Source organism: Aphelocoma coerulescens, chromosome 2 (assembly GCF_041296385.1).
Source record: "Aphelocoma coerulescens isolate FSJ_1873_10779 chromosome 2, UR_Acoe_1.0, whole genome shotgun sequence".
In the NCBI taxonomy this organism is placed as follows: Eukaryota; Metazoa; Chordata; class Aves; order Passeriformes; family Corvidae; genus Aphelocoma; species Aphelocoma coerulescens.
In genome coordinates this window covers 29,469,899-29,490,665 of record NC_091015.1, presented here as the reverse complement: position 1 = coordinate 29,490,665, position 20,767 = coordinate 29,469,899, and the positions used below count along the sequence as shown (strand labels likewise).

The window sequence follows — 20,767 nt, the reverse complement described above, 5'->3', positions numbered from 1 at the left end:
TAGAATACTGGTTTTTGTAACTTTATTTTAAATGAAATTACATTCAGATACAGCCCAGCTATATTAGCAGACATTTAAACAAATGTTTAAAGCTAACTTCTATGATTAATCTCTTAGCTTCACAATTCTTTTGTCATTGATATTACAAGCTCAGACTAAATTCACTCTTTTTTGCATTACCCTGATTCAAAATCCCAAGCATGTTAAAAAAGTACAAAAATGTCTAAAATTTCACTTTCCAATCTAACTTATAAGAATAATAAAACTACTGAAATGCTGTCATTAAAAAGCCCCATTGATATGATTTACAGCTGTACAAATTGTTTAAAACAAGCATTACTGGATAAGCGATCAAAGCAGTGCTAAAGATTTGAAGAAGTTTTCCCACTGCCCTTAAGCAGACTTTTCTGGCTAAGTTACAAATAAAAACCACTTTGAAAGTGTATTCTTAAATTCAGCAGAATAAAAAAAAGCCCAAGTGTGCCTGAGAGAAAAGAGAAGGCCATATTCTATAGTGCATATTCACACTCCAAATTCCCAGAAATGCTACCGAAACCAGGGATTTCCTTCCTTTTGATGTGCTTGATATTCGTCTAAGACCTGCACAGAATATTAGAAAGATATCCTGCACCTGACAAGGTGAACAGTCTGCATGCTGAAGAAGAACTGAGTACTGCTGAGTAAGGCAACTGAGGTGAGGTATGGCTTAAGAGCAATCTGGTTAAGGCAGAGTATGTGTTTTTGAAGCTGTTACTTTTGCTTCCACTTCAAAGCACTAGTGCACTACAATGTGTTTAAGAGCTTTAGTTAAAAAGACCTGGTGGAGCTGGAGCTGGTTCAGAGATAAATCTAAAGGAATTCATTACAATACACTAAAAAGTCCCTCAAAAAAACCTCTGTCGATTTCATACTCTAACGGTATTCAGTCTAAAGCTCCACACATAAATGTATTAACAAGGTAAACAAAAATGTTAAGCACAGCTTTCTCAAAATATCCATCCATTATTTGCCGCTTGTGAGTCACAACTCCTACTGTGGATCAGACATTATCTGAAATTTTCAGTGAGTGTAGCAATATGTGGGCCTAGTAATTAAATCAGATGCTTTCTTTGCAACAGATAGTCCTCTATCAGGCCAAATTCTGCACAGTATTATATTGGCCTTAATCTAAAGGAATTTATGTGGCATTAGTTTGGATTTTTAAGTGAAGACAGAATTTGGTCCAGTTCAGCACATTAAAATAAACTGTTCCACAGCTTCTCTTTGAAGAATCAATAGATTAAAGACAGTGTGTTTCTTTCTTTTAAGATTAAAGATTGGCAGCACTTTCTATATTTACTACTAGGAAAGCCCACTTACCCCATTTGTCCAGTTTACAATTATTTATCCTTTCCAGTGCTAAGAATTTCTAGGTTATTCACAGAAATACATCAAAGCTCAGGAAAGTGTAACAACAGATGCATCATATTGTTGCATAAGCTTATGCTTAAAAAGACTCGAAAGTAGCTGGGCTCTGATCATTCTTTGGCTTGAAGCTGGAGTCTCCTTGGAGAGATCAGTTCTTCCATTTGTTGGAGTCCCAAGCCAGGAACCAGCCTGTGAATGTGGGTGGTTCACGCCCTTGCTTCACGATTACAATGGGGGTTCCTTTATCTCTGCCAGAAGGATCTGTTTCGATATAGCGTTTGGCTAAAAACAGAGAGGAAATAAAACATGGAATATATTAGTTCATTCCTTTGGTATAAAAAATACATTAAAATCCATAGTGAAAGAACATAGGGCTGCTATTATACAGTATTCAATTACTTATTTCAAAGGCAATGAGATGATCGGGTAATTGCTGATTTTTCCCAGCTGGCAGTGAAGGAATTTTCCATGAAGTTAAAACAGAGGGATTGCTCTTTGATCAGTTCGTTGCCATACAGGTGGGTTTTGGCTCTTAAACAGGAGAAAGCATTTGCTAGTGCTGTGAGGATGCACGAGCTTCGTTCCCATTTCGTCCATGTAAAAGCCAGTGTAGTTTCCCTTGACATCCCAACATGACATCAATACAGAAACACAGCCAGGTAACCCTCGCTGCTCCAGGGAAATACATGCAAGGGTTTTCAGCACAAACTTTGTCAGAATAGTTCAGCTATGGGAAGTCACACCAAGGATGACACATGGTTTTTCAAGGAGGTACATGCCACGTAAGTTGTCTTGATTTGTTCTATTTGTTTTGTAATTGGAATTTCCTCCTGCAAATTTAACTTAGTGAAGGGTGGCACTAAATGGACTTGCTGGCAATCCTTTCTCAGTATACATTATTGAGGGTAGAGGTTAGTAGGGACCTCCTTTTAAATTCCTTCTCTTTTCAGTGCAGTTACTTTTCATTGGGCTTTCCTACATATTATTTAAAAGTCTCTGCAGCCCAATAATGCTATCTTGATTCATTTTATCCTTCATAAACTTACAGGGTTTTAAAGTGCATTTAAAGGTGAAAATAATCCTCTCCTGTATTAAATCCTAGTAAGCTCAGTAACACTTTTAGACACAGAAAACATAACTAGATTTCTTCTACATCATATTTTCCTCTTCGTTAAGTAATATTGATGCTACTTCACTCAGAAATCTGCCAAATTGATTTGATTTACCTGATTTAAAGGATTCCTGTCGCTCAGTTTCGTTAGCATCCTTCCCAATCCAGATGAAAACCTGCAAACAGAGGAAAGATATAACTCCCCTGGTGTTATAAAGATGTTGTGTACAGCTGGTAAAGCGCAAAATAGTTGATTCCACTAGGAGAAAGAATATACACTATGAAAAGACTGCAGAGATACAGAGCTCTCACAAACCACAACTGATGTTTTTTTCTCCCTTGTGAGAAAGTGTAGTTATGCCCTCTATGACACTGGAAGTCCAGACCTTTATTCATTCTGATGAAAGGAACTCCAGTTACCTTTTCCATAGATATCTTTTATATTTTGCCAAGGAAATTGCTCTTTGGGTGCAGGTAGTTATACTGTCTCTGGTTTGAGCTTTGTGTACACATCAAAATTTTTGCTCTGTGATCTGTGCTATCCTGGGTGACTGCTAGATAGCCCACTGAAAAACCCAGCACCCAGAGCCTTGATCTGCAATCCCCCACACCCCCTTTTTTTTTTCTCTGAGGGATTCTCTTGGAAACCAGCTACATGTCCCAAGACTTCTTATCTGAGTCGGTATGTCCCAACTATCCATCCAGCTCTTCCCCCACCATCTCCTATCACTCCTTTCCACATGGACCATGGACATTCCTTCTTATTTCCAAAAACCTCAGCTTTTTGTTCCTTAAGGGTTTGGCTGAAGAAGACAAATAGGGCATGGGCCTTCTCCCCTTTCCCTCCAAGAGGAGAGGAAGGGCAGAGAGAATGTACTGTGAAAACAGATCCATTCCCTAAATCTGCAGTGAGTTTGCCTGTCATTCAAAAAGCTCTCCACATTTTCAGTTTTCAGTGAACTGGGAAATGATAGAGATTATTTCTGTCACCCTCCATTCAGTTTCTAGTATGGAGTAATTTTTGTAAGGGTCTAGTAGGTTTCCCCTTTCTCTACTAGGACTTTTTGTAGGTGCTCCTGCTACATGGATTTAGTGGATTCTAAATACCTTTAATGCAATAACTTTAAAAAAAAATCAGTAAATTTTTGTGATAAAGTCAAAGAAGCTATTAAGAACACAAAACATTGCTAGGTCTCATGTACTCATGCAGCCTCCATTGGTTTAAATAAGAAGTGCCTGCCATGGCCTCACATTATGCTTGGAAATTCAATCACATGTGTGCACACTAGCACATCATATAGCTCAAAATGTATAGCTCCTTTTGGTATGATTTAAAGAAAATAAAACTGTTTCCATTCTGTCAAGATGATTGTTCCTCCCATCTTATGAACTAAGTGATTAAGAATAAACTATCCTTGTTATCACAAACGCAGTGCTCAAGTACACAGCTCACCTGCTCCCAAGCATCCAGCAACATGACATCATCTTCAGCCAAATCGTCCTGAGTGAATTCTCCTGGGACGTCTTCAATCTAGAAAGGATAATATGTTTAGAGGGGCTTTTTATGTTGTTTTCAATGATTTATCAAGATATACAATTTTGCAAAGACCTAAGATATTTTTATAATGTGCAGAGGCTGATGAACCATTCTTTTCACTCCTACAGGATCAAGCCCTAAACTGATTTGATGAATGCATTAAGGCTTCTCTGAAAGAAAACAAATCACATAATGTCATGTCCTATAAAATCAGCTCTCTGTCTTTCAGAATTGGTATTTGGTATATTGGTATTGATATCCTAAGGAGAGGCAAAGACTTACACTGTAATTGTTGACTATTGTTAATTGGGACTGAGGTCTGCCACAAGAAGGAGACAGGAACATTTCCATAGAGCACCTTGAACCAACCAAGCTGATATCAGCTGATACATTCATGCAGCTTACATTCATTAATTAGGAAAAGAAACTGCTTTGAATTTGCAGTGGGTGAGCTCAGTGATGAAACTCACATCCAACCAAGCTTCCCAGCCATTTGACAATGGGACATTACAGTTGACTAAGCCATTGAGGATTAGTCCCCAAAGAAAAGGCAGACTGCTTGCTTCTTCCAAGGATGTACATGCAGATAAAAAGGCAGTTTATTATTATTCGGTATGAGAAGGAGAGATAATAATGTAGCTAATGGTTTCAGCTCTTAAAGGATTGTCAAGGGTTTGGCTATGTGTGGTCATGTGGGAGTGCTAAAGGGACGATAAGCAGATGGTGAAAAAGACATTCCTTTTCCCCACCCTGTGTTATGGTGGCCAGAAGGTCAGAGTGGTCTGACCTGCCTCTCTGGGACCTCTCATGGTGGTGATTCAGTTACTAGAGAAATGCTACAGGAAAGAGGGGATTTCACAAAATTTGGAGGGAATTTAAAATAAAAAGTACGTCCATAGCTCCCAGCAGACTACTACAGAGAGGTTAGTTCCTATTACTGTATTTCCCAGGAGTATTTTAGAAGCTTGTTAGAATACACTTTGCTATTCTCATAAGATTCTAAAGTCCTTATTAAAGGATCCTATTTGTTTTATCCCTCTCCAAATGACTGGGTTGTGCCTTAAGGAGACTTCCAGCAATGTCCCCTACCTAAAACTGAGTGTGTCCTTGCCAAATGGTGACACAGCATTGCCCTCCCAGAATACGGTAAGTAATTAAGCCTGAATCACAGACTTAATATGCAGTGCATAGCTCTGGGTGTTTCTGCCATGGAAGTAGGTCTTCCTAGCTCCTTGGGCACAGGCCAATACCTTAAAGGCATAATTACACATCTTAAATCTCTATGGAAAATTTCAGACTGCTAGGGATTTTTGGCAAGCAGCATTTATTTTCCTTGCCACCACTGTCAAGTGCATAAGGGGCAAGGCACTGACCTGCACTTCCTCAGCAAATTGATAGCAATCTGGTGATGCTCTGCAAGAATTAAATTGCTTTCGACTGGGAAAATACTTTATCTTTTTGCATCTGCAAGCCTCTATTTCCAGGCTGAAGCAGGCTCTGCATGCAAACTTCTGCAGTATTAATTATTCTGTTCATTCATTGCATTTGGATAGTTTAAAGCACCAAATGTCCACTCTCTAGCTCTTGCCAAGCCTGGCTGACTAAGCCAGATCCCCAAATTCATTTAATGACCACTTATTTCCAAGGCAAAATACACCAGAAACTATATAGTTAAACAGAGAGGAAAGTACCCATCATATACTCACAATAAATCTGCCAGTCTTATTAGAACAACCATACAAGCGAGGGGGATGATCTTCAGCCTTTGTCAAGAGTTGTGCTGAAGTCTGGTATTTTTTTTTACCTCCAAGTGCTTTCCAGAATTCCTCTAAAATACATAATATATAATTTATTCACCAGCTGATTTAACATTTGATGTTTTAGCTTGTTAGATAGTGTTTCAGAAATTCCCAAACAATCTCAAAGATGAATGCATTTTCTTACAGTACTTCCTGCAGTTTGTCAAAATACCAATATCAGTCGCATACCTAGTGATGCCATGAAGATTTTTTGCCCTTTTCTTTTATACTCCTTTTACAACTTTTTATAACTTCTGTATTCTTAGTGCTTTTTGCCTACATTCTTGGACTTGTTTGTCAAGCTAAGAGACTAAACATTTTAGAAGCTTCATAGCTAGGGATCAGTGTGCCCCAGACCCCAAGGTCCTCTCCAGAACACATTCTGTAAACCAAGATAGAACCATCCAGGGGAAGGCTCCTTGGGGAGGGGGGCTCACTTGAGCCTCTCATTGGGGAATCTCTGATAGATATGCTAATTAGTAAAACCTATAATGTTATACCCGATCTTTTGGGGGATATTCGGCAGGGTGCATCTCGATGCATATGACCTGGACGTGTACACCTAAGGATCCTTAAAATAAACACCAAGGTAAAATCCCTTTTCCCCTTCTAAACATGTTTGACTCTTGATTTTAAGACCAGGAAAAGGCATCACTAGAAAGATCATAGATTTATAGAATGGCCTGGGTTGGAAAGGACCTTAAAGATCGTCTAGTTCCAATGCCCCTGCCATGGGCAGGGACACCTTTCAGTACACCAGGCTGCTCAGAGCTCCATCCAACCCAGCATTAAACACTTTCAGGGATGAGGCATCTACCACTTCTCTGGGCAATCTGTTCCAGTGCCTCACCACCCTCACTGTAAAGAATTCTTTCCTAACATCGCATCTAAACCTACTGTCTCCATGCAGTGCTGTGTATTCTCAGCTGTCTATTAGCAGCTATGTGGCCTCATACAAACCTGGTTCCTGGCCTTCATTAATCTTAGCAGTTTGGCATTTGAGAACATTGGCAATGTATTGAGCTCCTTGTTCCTCTTCTTTGCTTGCTCCTTTTCCTACCCAGGTGTAGCCATTGTTGTTTGGCAGTTTCAGAACAAAGACATCATTAGAGTTTAGTGACATTGCGTCAACATCAACCTAGATTAAAAAAGAGATTGTTTTATTCTTCAAATTTTCAAATAATGTAATTACTATTTTGCATGTTTATATAAAATGTGTAGACATGTGTTAATCTGCTAGGCTTTTGGTCTTCAATTCTTCCCTAGTTTCATACTGATACAAATTAGAGAAGAACTTAAGTCAGGGAACTGACTTGCAGGGCAAAATTTGGGACTGTTTGCAGTAGGAAAGACCATCTTGTAGGGGTTGCTGACTTCTTGTCTATTCTTTGTCAACTGACTGTTCACTGTGTGTATTCTTACAGTTCCTCTGAACGATGTAGACTGGTTCCAGCCAGCTACAGCATATTCTCTTTGGTTTATTGGGTGGGTTTGTCAAATAGAGCAGTGGATGGGATTTGGAGTTCTGTGTTCCGAACAGATGTGACTCCCCAACAAGATTAGTTAGAGGAGCTCATGGCAGCTGTATCATTCCCACCAGGAATGGCTGGTTTATTTAGCAGGTGACCTTACCTCTGCAATCCTAGTAATGGCTGCTAGGTTCCTGCGGATTTGGAAGAGTCGTGTTGGTGGAGCAGGTTTCTGACCTTCCTTCTTGGATGTCCCATTCTTGTAGACAATAAGTGGTTTGTTTTTGAACAAGCTTAGTAAATGTGCAGGCTCTTTGCCTTGACTGACTCGGATCTGTACATATGTAGAGAAATGCAGTAAAAGAAATAAAAGGACACAAGTGGTTATTTTTGGTCTTTGCTGAATAGCTTAGGGGATCTTAGCCAACAATGCTAAGTATGTTAGCAAAAATGAGAAATAGCAAGCTGAGGAGATCTAAAAATATAGTTACAGACATATAGAGTTAGAGCATTTGTAGATTTTTTTTGTCAATCACGCTGACACAAAGATGAGATTCAAAATTCTAACACAATATTTAGCTGATGAAAATGGCTGCTATCTACTGTAATAAGAACATCACTCATTTTCAAAAGAACTGTCATTTCATAGTGTTTTATAGAATTACTTAATTCTCCTGAAAAACTATCTTGGAAGTTTAAGTGCCCTGTATTTAAGCAGAAGAGAAAGTTTGTTCATTTTATTCATTACTTCTGTATGTATTTTATCTGCAAGAAGATGAAAAAGAGCAGCATAAATTTCTCATCCAGAGGATAACGTGGATGATGAAAATGAACTTCCATTACAGATGTAAAAGATGTTGTGTTGTGCCATGAAGAATATGAAAAATGACTATTTTTAGGTTAATGTATGGTAAAAGTTATTTGTATGCAACCATTTAATCTTCCTTTATAACAGTGCCACTGGCCAAGGTAGAGGGCTGCAAGTCCCTGCCTTTCATTCCCAGAAAGAAAAGGAAAAAAGGGAATGAGACATGCTGGTGTAGCCAGCAGAGTAGGAGACGTGGAGAACCCTCAGTGAGGCCTGGGGCAGCTGAGAGCCAGGGTGCCCAGAGAGGCGGCTGCAGCTGGGCAGGAGCAGGTGCTTTTACTGATTTCACAGGCAGATAGACTGCTACAGTTCTCTGATAAGGATCACCTAGGATACATATACTTGTAAGGGACAAACTGCAGCAGGATTTTACAAACGGAAAAAAACCCTCAAACCACAAAAAAAGCCCCAAAAAACAAAAATCCAAATAAACTCAAAAAACCCCAAATTGCAGTGAAACATTCCTGCAAGCCCAACTTTTTAATAGTCATTTGTACTGTCGTGCCATCTAGTGACCACACAAAACAGCACACTTAAAGCCTTCAAATAATGCTGATAGAGATGTTAGGCACAGGTAATATATTCTATTTATTTGCATAAAAATACACACATACATACATACGCATGTGTATATATATGCACATAGGGATATGTACACATATATATTCCTAAGATCATTGCAGGCTAAAAGTACTTTTAGGGATCACATCTACTGCAGTGAAATGGATCTTCTTCAGCTTTGATAAAAACACTTTTTAAGCACTTTACTATTGCAGTTGTTAGTAGTAATAATGTTATTACTTTAAGATTAACACTGGCCTTGGGTATGAGACAGGACCACATTGTGCTGGACACTGTCCAAATATAGAACACACGTTAGGAATATTTCAAAAAGTAATTATCTAAAAGTGTTCTAATCCTTCCTTAATATAATTTCAATCAGAAATCATAACTGATTAGAGGCTAAAAGTATGGGCTGCCATCTGAATTAACTGTACCTTGGTGGGTGAGGGAAGCCTTTTGCTTTTGTAAATAAGAAATGGGAATCACAGAATTATCTCCTGCTGCCTAGAAAATCTCTGCTTGTCCCTTGTCATCTTACAGTTCAAGCTTTTCTGTGAGAAGAGACCTCTCAGGTCTTCACCTACCCACCACTTCTCAGCAGTGATGTAAGGAGAGCACACCCAGTCAAGCTAAGGACTACCTTATCTATTCACACCTTTTATTTGCCAGTGTCCTGTGCCTTGCCTTGCACACCCCATTTCTGGAAGTGAGGATGTGTATCCTGCTTTCATGGAGCTGCAAGCACTATGGGATGAGAAAACCCAAGTTATGTTCCTCACTGAGGCAAGGAAAAGTCAGACCCCGTTGCACAATTCCAGCAGGCTTTCCTCTTCTGTCTGTCATGTGGCATTCATATCTCCCAGTTTTGGCCCTCTAAAAGTCAGGTGTCTTGTCTGGGCTAAAGATCACAACTTCCTCCATAATCAAAAGGAGACAGGGGAGCTGCCACAGGGCTATTGACTTGTCAGAATCCTGCTTTGGAGTGAGCTGCCCTGGGACAGTCTTATCATTCAGTCTCCACTGGCCATGCATAGGGTCTGTAGGACCCTAGTCTTGTCAGGACTGAAACCTAATTTTAAAAGAGTGGAAATCAAAGGAAAGAAAAGGCAGTTTTAGGTTCTGGCATATCTGTGTTCTTTTAGACAGCTGCATCCAGGAAGGATTATTCAAGTGGGCAATCTCTGGCACCTTTAACAGGATCTCATGGTGCTTGGCTTGATACAGACCTGAGCAATTGGCATTTCCAGTCTTTAAATGCTAGCTCCTCCTTTCAATTCTCATCTAAATTTGCATATATCACATGCTCTGCTTGATTTTATCCAAAAGACACTAACCTGCACAGCCTGATCACCTAATGACCGATCCAGCTGAACAGTCAGAAATGCAGATGCAGTCAGTTCATCTTTTGTAGCATGGGCTCCTTGCCTGAGGAAGACAAGGAGAAAGACAATGGTTAAGTTCAGCTTCAGAATAACCCAGAGTTTATGCTGTATGACAAACTCACAGTGAACAATCTTACATTTACACGTGTTCTACTCAAAAGGACATAAAGCCAACATAAAATAATATCCACACACTGCAGGCCTGTGCGAAGGCAACCAAGCATACCAGGTATAGATGATCTGCCCTCTAGGGTAAGTGTAGAGGATAATGTAACAGTCACCCCCATAGAACTGTCCATATGTCTCAGGTCCCACAGGAACTCGGCCACTGCTTTCCACACGCCAGATCTGGGGAAACAGGGAAATCATTGGAGACTGCTGAATTTCATCCTGAGACTTTTCACAAAGCACTTTACTATCTTATCCCTTGAGTGTCCTTTCTGTTCCCAAGTGTTATTGAATAGAAACAGGGAGGATTCTTCATGAAGGAGGTAGATACACCCTGCCCCCACTGAATGAATGAATGGCAACCATCAACAAGGGACTGCAATATGCTTTTGTCTTGATGCTTTAGTGCCACACGATCACTTCATAATGCTATGCTGAACTTTCTTGACACCTTAAGGTGACCATATGACATGGCACAACATTATGATCCATCATAAAACTAACGTATCATTTTGGAGAGGCACACTGCAGTAAGATAACACACTGTTAGGCAGATTTCTTCCTATTTCATTCACTACAGCCCAGTCCAGTCAACAATAGGCTGCTCAAGCCTATGGACCATCCCAAGTGTGAGGTCAGAAACTAGAAAATACACCAATGAGACTGTAGGTATTCATCCCTTCTTTTCTTCCAGAAGCCCAACATGCAATTTTCATTCAACAGGCCATGTTGATACAATGCCATGCCAGCCCTGTGTAGTCCAAAGATAGTCCTGAAGTGGGAAAAAGATGGAGAGATCTAGAAAGACTGTACAGTAATCTTTCCTCTTCAAATCCAGGCTACTTGAGAGACACACTAGGGACAAAGAAGGTTCCTCTAGAAACCAGATTGGATACATACATAAAGACATAGAATGGATTTCTGACTCCAAGAGCAAGTCTTCCCATTCCAGATTTCAAGCTGATATGAGCTTGAAGTTTCTTCTTTAGACTAAGGATCATATTTAAAGTATCTATTTACAAGGTATTGTGTAGAAGGGGGAATATTTCTGCTGTTTGATTTCTCTTGATGACTGGTACATCTTTCATAGGCACCAAAAGAACACAACCCAGCATACAGCTGATATTCACCTTCTGCTTCTAAGTATCTTTTCTGATGCTACAAGTAACACTTCCACTAATGTAGCATTAATGTAAACAACAGTATAAAAATTAAAACACAGAGTAGCAGCTTAGCCCATTACAAGTAGCAGAATACATTAGTTAGATAAGATACAATTTATCACAACACAAACATTACCTCTACTTTCCCTGAACCGTCATCTACCATGTTATGCTGGGCAGCCATTTGGGGAGACTCATGTAACTTGGTAGCATCAAATTCAATCTGCTCAATTTTAGCCACCCTCTCTGTGACATACACTTTGCCGAAGCCATCGCTTTGATCTTTATCCTTCCAGTCTTTGAAAAACTGTTTGAAAATTGGTGTTTCACCTCCTTCGGGAAGGACTTGAATCTGAAATGAAGGCAGACACATCAAACTGAAGGAAAACAAAACTGGCACAGTTACTCAGAAATTTTCTAGGTTATATGTTAGTGAAATATTGCCCTTATGTCTTATAAGCCCTTAAAAATTTTTTTTCTGCTGACTTAAAAACAATGTCTTTAACAAAACTCATGCTCTCCTGGTATCACCTCCATAAATAGATCGCACCTGTGTGTTAGCAGGATAATTCATCTGCTGTATGAATTGTTCAGCATTCTTCATGGCAGCTTTTCTCTCTTGAGGGTTAGCATCTTTGCCTGATTAAAACAGAAGGATAACAGTATGTGGGAAAGGGCAATAAGCTCACAGAACCTTCAAAAACAAGAGGTCCTGGAGCCAGGTTCTCTTTGACATTGCTCTTATCTCAGTCTTGAACAAACACAAATGCTGGACATAGCATGTGCGAGAAGATTCATGTGAAGTTGAACGGCCAAAACAGTACTTCAGTAGCTTTGAAAACAGTCAATTTAAAGGAAAAAAAGAAAAAAAAAGAAAAAAAAAAAAAAAAAAAGAAAAAAAAAAGAAAAAAAGAAAAAAAAGAAAAAAAAAGAAAAAAAAAGGGAGAAAAAGGGGGCATTTTGTTTTGCTTAGTGTTTCTACAAGAATAAAAACCTGTTAATAAGTTAACAATACCTGCTTGGCTCAAGGTATCCTGGGTTTTTTCTCTGACTCTTCCTTTGCTGGGCGGCAATATGGTCAATAAAGCTGAACTGCCTCCACTTCTTCAGGCAGTGCAAAAGAGTAAAAGAAACTCCTGTTTTGTCTGGCTGGGCTTTGCAATTTATCCATTTCCCTATCCACTACTCCTTGTTCAGCCTTGCTCCGTGTTAGACATGTCTGGAAGTCTCTGTGGGATGACACTGTGTACCGGGTCTGTGTCCCAGCAGGCTGCAGTGACTACATTCCAAAGACCTCTTGGTCTAATCAGGTGCTCTGATAAGGCATTCATTGTATCCCATTTTGAATGAGGCCATTGCCGAAGTAATTCACACTTCTCACCTTAGTGGCCTGAAGATCGCCAGCAGAGATGAAAACTGCAGTCTCCAGTGCAGGAGTGAGACTCACAGTCCAAGGGAGGTTTTCCACATATTATTTTTACCGGCAGTGGCAAAGTGAGGATGCACACAGGAGCACACAGGGCCACAGTCAAAGAGCCTAAATCATATTTTATTTATTTTATGCCTGAGCCTGTTGGCTTGGTTCTTCTGGAGCTGTCATATACAGTTACAATTGGGAATCAGGGGGTCAGCTAGACCATAGGCCATCTGAGCACAACGCTTCCCAAATGTTTTCTTTTAAAGGATGGTTCCCTAACTGCAAATAAAGTTTTCAAGCAAAATGCTTACAATGCTTCCTGGGCTGACTTGAGAGGCTTGACAAGTGCATAAAGTAATTATTTGGTATTGTATGCAGTAAAACAAAACACAAATGCCACAGAATAATTAATAAGCTGCCTCATACAAAAAAAAAAAAAAAAAAAAAAAAAAAAAAAGAGATTCTCAGCACTGGATTTTAATGGCAGCACTACAACAATCCAGCTATAAGGTGTCAAGACCTCATTCTGCAGTAGTAGTATTCCTCTTCAGGGAAACATTCAGACAAAGCAATTGCAGACTGATGATACCTCAGAGATATATTTACAAGAGAAAAAGAGACATCAAAGCATTTGCAAGTTTATGCTCTTAGTTTATGCCCTGGACACACACCTTTCAATTTCACACCTCTGTGGAGAGATCTACCCAAATGGAATGTTCAGTGTCCAGATTTTGTCCCAGAAGATAGGGATTTGATGACAATATACAGAACTCATAGAATTATTTATATTTGTTTTGTACTTGCCACTTACATAAGCATTTAATCTCCCAGGCTTACAGATGTCTCAAAAATAGGATCCTTAGACAAGACTCAGTCTTGAGGCCCTTATAGAAGTGAGCAACCCTTGTTCACAGACTGCACCAGGCAAGAGCTGTGTGCAGGGCTCTGTGTTCAGCCAGTATTAAATCCTTGCTAGTGCCCCAAGGGTGCTGTGTCAACTCCTTAGGTATCTCTGTGTAGCTTCTGCATTTGCAACACAAGTGACCTCTTACCTTTCCACACAAAGATCTTCCTGGCAGCACCATTGTCCAAAATGAAGCACTCCTCAGACAAAAGCATAGCCATAGAGAAGGGGTTTTCCTCCGCTACCACTGACACTTTCATGGATCCACTTGCATCTGACACCTAAGAAAACAGTAATTTCAGATTTAGATCAACTCTGGCTTTTACAGCCAAATTAATTTGTGCTCCCAAAAGTACTATAAAAATCAGTTGCCATTCCTATATAACTATATGGCTATATGAAATTTGTGTACTGCTGGAAAGTAAAGTAGGCTAAGGATCATTATTTTTTGTTTCATTTCATTTTACATCCAATAGAGGGAGATATAGTGTTAATTTTAGGAAGCTTGTTGGATCCTTGACTCGCAGCTTCTTAAAATAAATCTGTTTGTCTTCCACTTCCACTTAAACAGCTCAAATTTAAAAATCCGTGTTTTCTTCAGCCCCCCACTACATGCTTGGCTGAACTGGTATAGTCCCTGCTGCTAAGCAACTCACACTGAAGCCAAAGGTACAAGTATATGCTGAACAACAGCACTTTAATAAAATAGTCCTACACTGACACTAACAGGTGAAATGCCTACATTTATAATCTACTGTTCTTTAATTGGAAACTCTAATGTAAGACCTGTTGCAGAATCTGCTTTGTAACCTCTACCACCACCATAAGTTCATGTAGACCTTCAAAACCTTTTAAAAATCCCTCCTGTATAGCTGAAAAGACCAGTTGTTACTAGAAAAAATAGATTATTGCTATTGTAATTACTTTTCTAGCAGTCCTTATTTCCTTACATAATTAAATATTGATTTAAAATATGCCATTTTATCTTAGATTTTATATTATGGAAGCACAAGGAGGAAATTACCACTGCACACAACAAATAAAAATCAGCTATTATACCTACTCTGAAGGCTCACCATAGACCCATCTCCTGCCTTTGACATTCACTGTTATCTTGCAACACATTTAAATCTAGCTAGCAGAGCTCTGTTAGCAGGACCTATGTACTTAGACTAATTTATTAGATATCCAGAGAAAGTTCAGAGAGTTTTTAGGATTCAAAAAATTCACTTTCCCTTCTCTAGTTATGTTTTACTACAATGGTCCTGATCATCTATGCAGGCCTTCTTTTGTTTTCCATTTTTGTTCCCTTAAACCGCTGTTAGGAAGAGAAATATGCACCAGATTTTTGGTATGAAAGGAATAATTAATGTGAACTAAACACAACACATAGACAACTATGACAAAAAATGGCCTTGTGACAATGATCACCACATTCAGGCTTCTTGTAAACCCCAGGTACACCTATAGGTAGTGGAAAAATCATGTAAGAGGCAGGTAGAGAGGCGGCTCTATCCTGTGGTCAGTGTGGTGCAGGAGCTGCAGAGGAAGTGACTCATCCCCTCTCACACTTCACTGCAGCTTCAAAGTCATTGTAAACAGTGCCTACAAAAGGTAACACACATGGGGATCCAGTAGCACTCCATGCTACCAGTGTTGCCACTTGTTAGCCAAATCCTCCTTGGTAAGCGATGATGGGGAAAGGAATAAAGTTATAGATATATAAAATGTAATGCAACTGTCTGTCTCTTAAACTCTGCTAAGAATAACTAAATCATATATGACTATTAAAACTCTCCCTGTTAGAATTAAGAAGACAGGATGATTTTAGACCAGTTAGTTCTTCTTTGACCTGCACTGAGTGGTTCATAGGCCATGCTTGTTTCCTGAGTAAACAGAAATGTAATCCATTTTTTTTTCCCCTCAAATTACCTGGACTATCTTGATTGACATCCTTTGAGAAACTTGTCCATTGGCTGCAAATAAACTAAAATAACAGCAGTTCTGTAAATGAAGCCAGAACTCCATATATGAGGAAGGAATGAATGAAAGCATGACTACTGTTGAGCATACCTAACTGTAAGTAAATAAATAACTAACTTACCATATATAGTTTAGCACTTCTCCTGTTTGTGATATCAGCCAGCTCATCCTCATCATCACCACATTCAGGCAGCTCTGGCTTGCTCCCTAAAACCTGTATAAGGGAATAAAATTCAAAGCAGAGAGGGTAGGTGCTGTAGCATAAATGCCTAACATATTATAAATGCCTAATGTAAATATTGATGTATTGTTGCTGTAATTGAATAATTGGGATCATCTTTATATATAATACAATCTAAAACCAAACTCATGGTCAACACAAACATACAGATAATTTTTAAAAACTATGTCAGATCTCCAGCAACTTTATACCTACATGATTTTTTTTTCCACAGGTCAACTTGCTGGTTGTCTATACTCCACTAAATGCACTTAGAGAGGTGTATGTGATCCTATTCTATGTGTGTGTTTACATGTCTGTCTTCCCTTTTTCTTCCCAGTAACTTTGAAACTGTTGACAAGCACATCTTATAATTTTTGGAATGACATTACTCTTAAAATGTTTAACAATACTAAAATTAAAACTGACAGAGTGAAATATATTAGTTGACATTATAAAGTATTTCAATTAACAGTATAAAATACCAGATTATGAGCACTAATAATCTTAAAAGTTACAGATTCTTAATCTCATTTTAAGGGGAAAAATTTAGCTAGGGTCTTGAAAATAATTTATCAGGTGAGAAAAACATTTTCTTGCTCTACCACTAGAATATCAATTTTAACACTGTGGTAGTTTTACACCATGGGCAGTATTGTAACAACTATCACTACAAGAAATGTACCTAGGTTCATCAAGAATATGTTAGGTCAGGTAGTCATTATTAAATCCTAGTTACTCTTTCTTAATGATCTTTCCTTATTGATTCATTTATGGCCAGATCCAAAGGTTACACACAGAATATTATGGATTTCTCTGAAATTGTCCCAGAGTGAAGTCAGTAATTGATATGTCTGAGAGACTAAATATTAACATAAAGTACAGGGGCAGTACCAGCCTTCCTATGAACTTTTGCACTTTCTGTATAACATGCTATGCAATATAACATGGAGACACGTGCAAAAGCATTGTAAATATTTGATAATGGGGAAGCCCAACAAAGCATACAGCTGCAAAGAATATGGAAAGAAAAACAATTCAGAATAAATATTTAATAGAAATCTGCCATCTGTTGAGTCTTCTGACCTGGTAAAGTCAGTAAAATAGTAAAATAAAACAAAATAAAAATAGCCTTTTCAAGTGTGATTGTTGCAGTTTAAGCTAAAAAATTTTATCTGTGACTCACTGAAGACAAGAAAGCAATGCCCTAAGTGTTTAAGAAAGATGTTACCCATAGCTCTTCAGTAGCTATCAGTCAGCATTTCATGAATTTACACTACATGGCTGCAGATTTGCTACTGTGTAGGCCAAGTAGGGCTCCATGTCCACAGCAGAGTGCCACTGTGCTGCTGAATGGCTAAAACAGTGTGCACATGTGGTTTATTGGCACCGGCTTTCTAAAAATGTTTCCCTTCCTACCTGTCTTTGTAATGCCAGGGTCACAAAATTGCCAAGTAACAAGCACACATCTTTACCTTAACAGACACTGAACAAGTCTGAGGGTTTTATAACATTTGACTTCCAGTAGCCAATAAGAGGGTAAAAGAGTCCTGTTAGTAAAACTCTCAGAAGTCTGTACTAGTTCTCTGCTTAATTAGGCATTTACAGGAAAAGAAAAAAAAATGAAAAAAAACCCACAAAAAAACCCCAACCAACCAAAAAACCCCCAAAACAAACAAACAAAAAACAAAAACCAAAAGAAACAAACAAACCCCACCAAAAATTTGATTTCTGACACAGTTAAAGTCAGTGTTTCCCCTTGCTGTGCATATAGAATACCTGTGGCACCACAATTATTTTGCAGCATCTTTGTAAGTCATGCAGAGTGATATAAAATGCCTTTTTTTTTTGTTTTGTTTAACTATGCAAGTGTCATTCTGAATATTTCTAAACAAATAGTGCCTGTTGGTGTTTGTGAAAGCATCTTGACAGAAGCAGCCTCTCTATTCACAGCAAGGTCTAGGTGCTGCAGTCTGGCAGCAATTAAAGTAAGCAGTCCCTCTAATTTAAAAATTGGGCTTTGAATGTGGGCCCAGCACAGGTTAGATTGCTGACCTGACCTGTTGTTGTCTTAAAACCAAATGCAGAAACATTTTTCTGAACTAGATAGAGAATTATTGTCAGACTCACAAAGGTTGGTCTTAGGAAATGTCAGCGCATTGGTACTATCCAGGGAGCGGGGTCAGAACCTCCTCTGCACAGGTGCAGTTAGAGGTAAGAGATGATCTGCCCTGGAAAGGGTAGAGGCATTATGGTTCCAGGGAGACCCATCCACAACTCATTAAACAGCAGCTTGCACAGCAACTTCTCTGGCCAAAGAGAGTTTCTCAAGCCCTGTGCTTCAGCACAGGCAAGCAGAAAATACAAGTTACTAATTTCTGTCATTCTTTTTCTCAGAAGAGCCCAAAAACAAATGGAGAAGGGCTTTGAGAGTGTTCCGTTCTCCTGCATTTTACGTCGCAGTTGCTTGTAGATCCTTCTACAAGCATTGTGGTGACCCTTTTAAGAAGGACACACTGCGCTTCTCTTCCCACCAGGTAAGAAAACACAGGACTTGTGAGGAGGGCTGTGCAGCCAACCCAGCTGTCAGAAAATGCCTTGAGCTGAATCCCTAGTGGTACCTGCATGTGTTATCAAACCCAGAAGATGATACAAGGTTAAATTGCCTAAAGCCTGTGAAGGCACCAATTGTGAAGACATGTAGCATATGTATATATATGTATATACGTATATACTCAATATATGAAGTGATATTGTATGAAATATATATCATCAGTACACATCTATATTGCTAGGAACAATTTATGCAGTTTCCAACGTGCATTTGTTTCCAGTTTGTCTTATAGACTGGAGGAAGAGACAGATCATGGAAGGAAAAATTCTGCGCTTAAACATGAAGCATGAAAAAATGCTGAAAAAATGTTGAGTTCTTTCCCAAAGAAATGCCTTCTGGTGAAGTTGTCTTTTCTCCTCCTAAGGCAGATTCCCATGCTATGTCTCCACATGTCTATGTCTGCATGTTACAACCATAAATAGTTTTATCAATAAGATTACAACAGTATTTGAACAACAGCTAACTGCTATGCTGGAACTGGGTTGTATCATTACCTAAGCACATGCTGGCTGAACTCCGGGACACCTCCCTTTCTACAGATAATTCTCATGTGATGGATCAAAAAGAAGACAAGTCACACCAGCTGAGACTGCAGTCAAAGGCTCCCAAAGCTTTGCAGCAAGGTACCCCAATAAAATGACTTATACCAACAGACCATTTGAAGGACATTGGGTCTTCTGATACTTCACCTACATACACTCCTGGTTTCACACAGATCTTGTGGTAGCTATATACACAGGACTCAGCTCATATCATCCTCTCTGTACAGTCAGGCAGCTCCTCTGGGTCTTGACACTGCTTGGCCCAGTGTACTGACAGCCTTAGGCTGGCTCTCCTTTTTTCTCTGAGGTGTGAGACCCTGACTTACAAACATGCCCAGAACAGACCCACAAATTCACCTTAGACACCTGGAAACAGCAATGCCCTCTTGGGGACACAAGACAAACTAGCCACCCTTTTCCCCAGATGTCCAATCATATCAGCAATCTTCAGCCTTACATCTCATAAATACACAGGTGCATACACAGGCCTTGAAACCACTTTTTAAATCATCATCATTATTATTATGTTTATCATACTATCATTATTCACTACTACAGTAACAATAATATAAAGAGTAATTAGGGGCCCTGAAAGCACATCCATGTCCCATCCTCTTCATTCTTTGGGCTTAGCATTGTCTTAGCAAAAGTATTAATTAACTCCATACCTTCAGATCTTGTCTGAAAGTGTATAACGGGAAGTCAGCCTGCATTTATCTTAATATTTTCGGGTTTTTAAGCTCTGTGACACTTTTGTGTTGACACTCATAGGTTAGTACAAGAATACCATTATGCAAACCAACAGAATATCTCTTCCTCTACAATTGCTCAAGTTCACTCTTGTAGTAAGTGCAACGTAGCTTATCCTGCCTGCAAAACCTGTTTCATATTTGCATGTGCACAAGCTCTTCTCTGTGAATATCTGCACCCCCTCAGAGAAGTGCAAAATACTGAGCCAATGGTTTTACTCAGAGGTGAAACTCCACCCTTAAAAAAGAAAAGAAGAAATCACAGACAAAATGTTTTTAATCTAAAAGAATGTGACAAGGTAAATAATTTAAAATAAAGTAACTAGAAGAAATTTGGCAAATATTTTCGTCATAACTGGAGAAGCCAGCTCTGCATCATAAAATAGTTGATATTGATTTAATGGGAGCAAGAGGTTTAAGGAGTTCAGTGAGGCTGAAAATCCACCTAGGAAAACAATACCTGAAGAACATGTCAAGTGAAGGTTAATTGAGAGAGAAAACCGGTTTTATACAGTTTAACTTGTGTACACTAGCATTGTGTTTGATTTTCTTCTTCATGTACACAATTTGGGTTAGGTTTCTGGGTCTGAAACTGAACTGTTTGTTGTGGCTGTGATCCTGAATGTCAGATCTCAATACCACTCGAATTCCCATCTTTATATGCTAAGAGCAATAGAAAGAAAAGCAAGAAATTGACATAGCTCAAAGCTGTCTAAATGACCTGACAGTTTATTTATTGTTTAATACTTTTGGAAAACAGTCAGGGTAGTTAGTTCATCATTTACTTTCTTGTACGGTTTGACATAAGCAAGTATATCCTGGTCCACAAATTCAAGGCACACATGTAGGCTGTGAGAAAGAATGTAGCCA

The 20,767-nt window shown here is 39.0% G+C and overlaps 1 protein-coding gene across 1 annotated transcript in view; it reads right to left on the bottom strand.

Annotated features, from left to right (window-relative positions):
• Positions 1 to 20,767, bottom strand: part of LOC138106391 (scinderin) — a 49,424-nt gene continuing 28,657 nt past the window's right edge. The window contains exons 5-16 of the mRNA XM_069006924.1: positions 15,894 to 15,986; positions 13,938 to 14,070; positions 12,019 to 12,107; positions 11,605 to 11,820; positions 10,364 to 10,485; positions 10,090 to 10,180; positions 7,487 to 7,657; positions 6,815 to 6,992; positions 5,762 to 5,883; positions 3,972 to 4,049; positions 2,634 to 2,694; positions 1 to 1,689 (exon numbers count right to left, since the gene is read on the bottom strand). Of these exons, the coding sequence (XP_068863025.1) occupies positions 1,556 to 1,689; positions 2,634 to 2,694; positions 3,972 to 4,049; positions 5,762 to 5,883; positions 6,815 to 6,992; positions 7,487 to 7,657; positions 10,090 to 10,180; positions 10,364 to 10,485; positions 11,605 to 11,820; positions 12,019 to 12,107; positions 13,938 to 14,070; positions 15,894 to 15,986 (1,488 nt within the window). The 3' untranslated portion in view covers positions 1 to 1,555. The remainder of the gene's footprint in view (positions 1,690 to 2,633; positions 2,695 to 3,971; positions 4,050 to 5,761; positions 5,884 to 6,814; positions 6,993 to 7,486; positions 7,658 to 10,089; positions 10,181 to 10,363; positions 10,486 to 11,604; positions 11,821 to 12,018; positions 12,108 to 13,937; positions 14,071 to 15,893; positions 15,987 to 20,767) is intronic.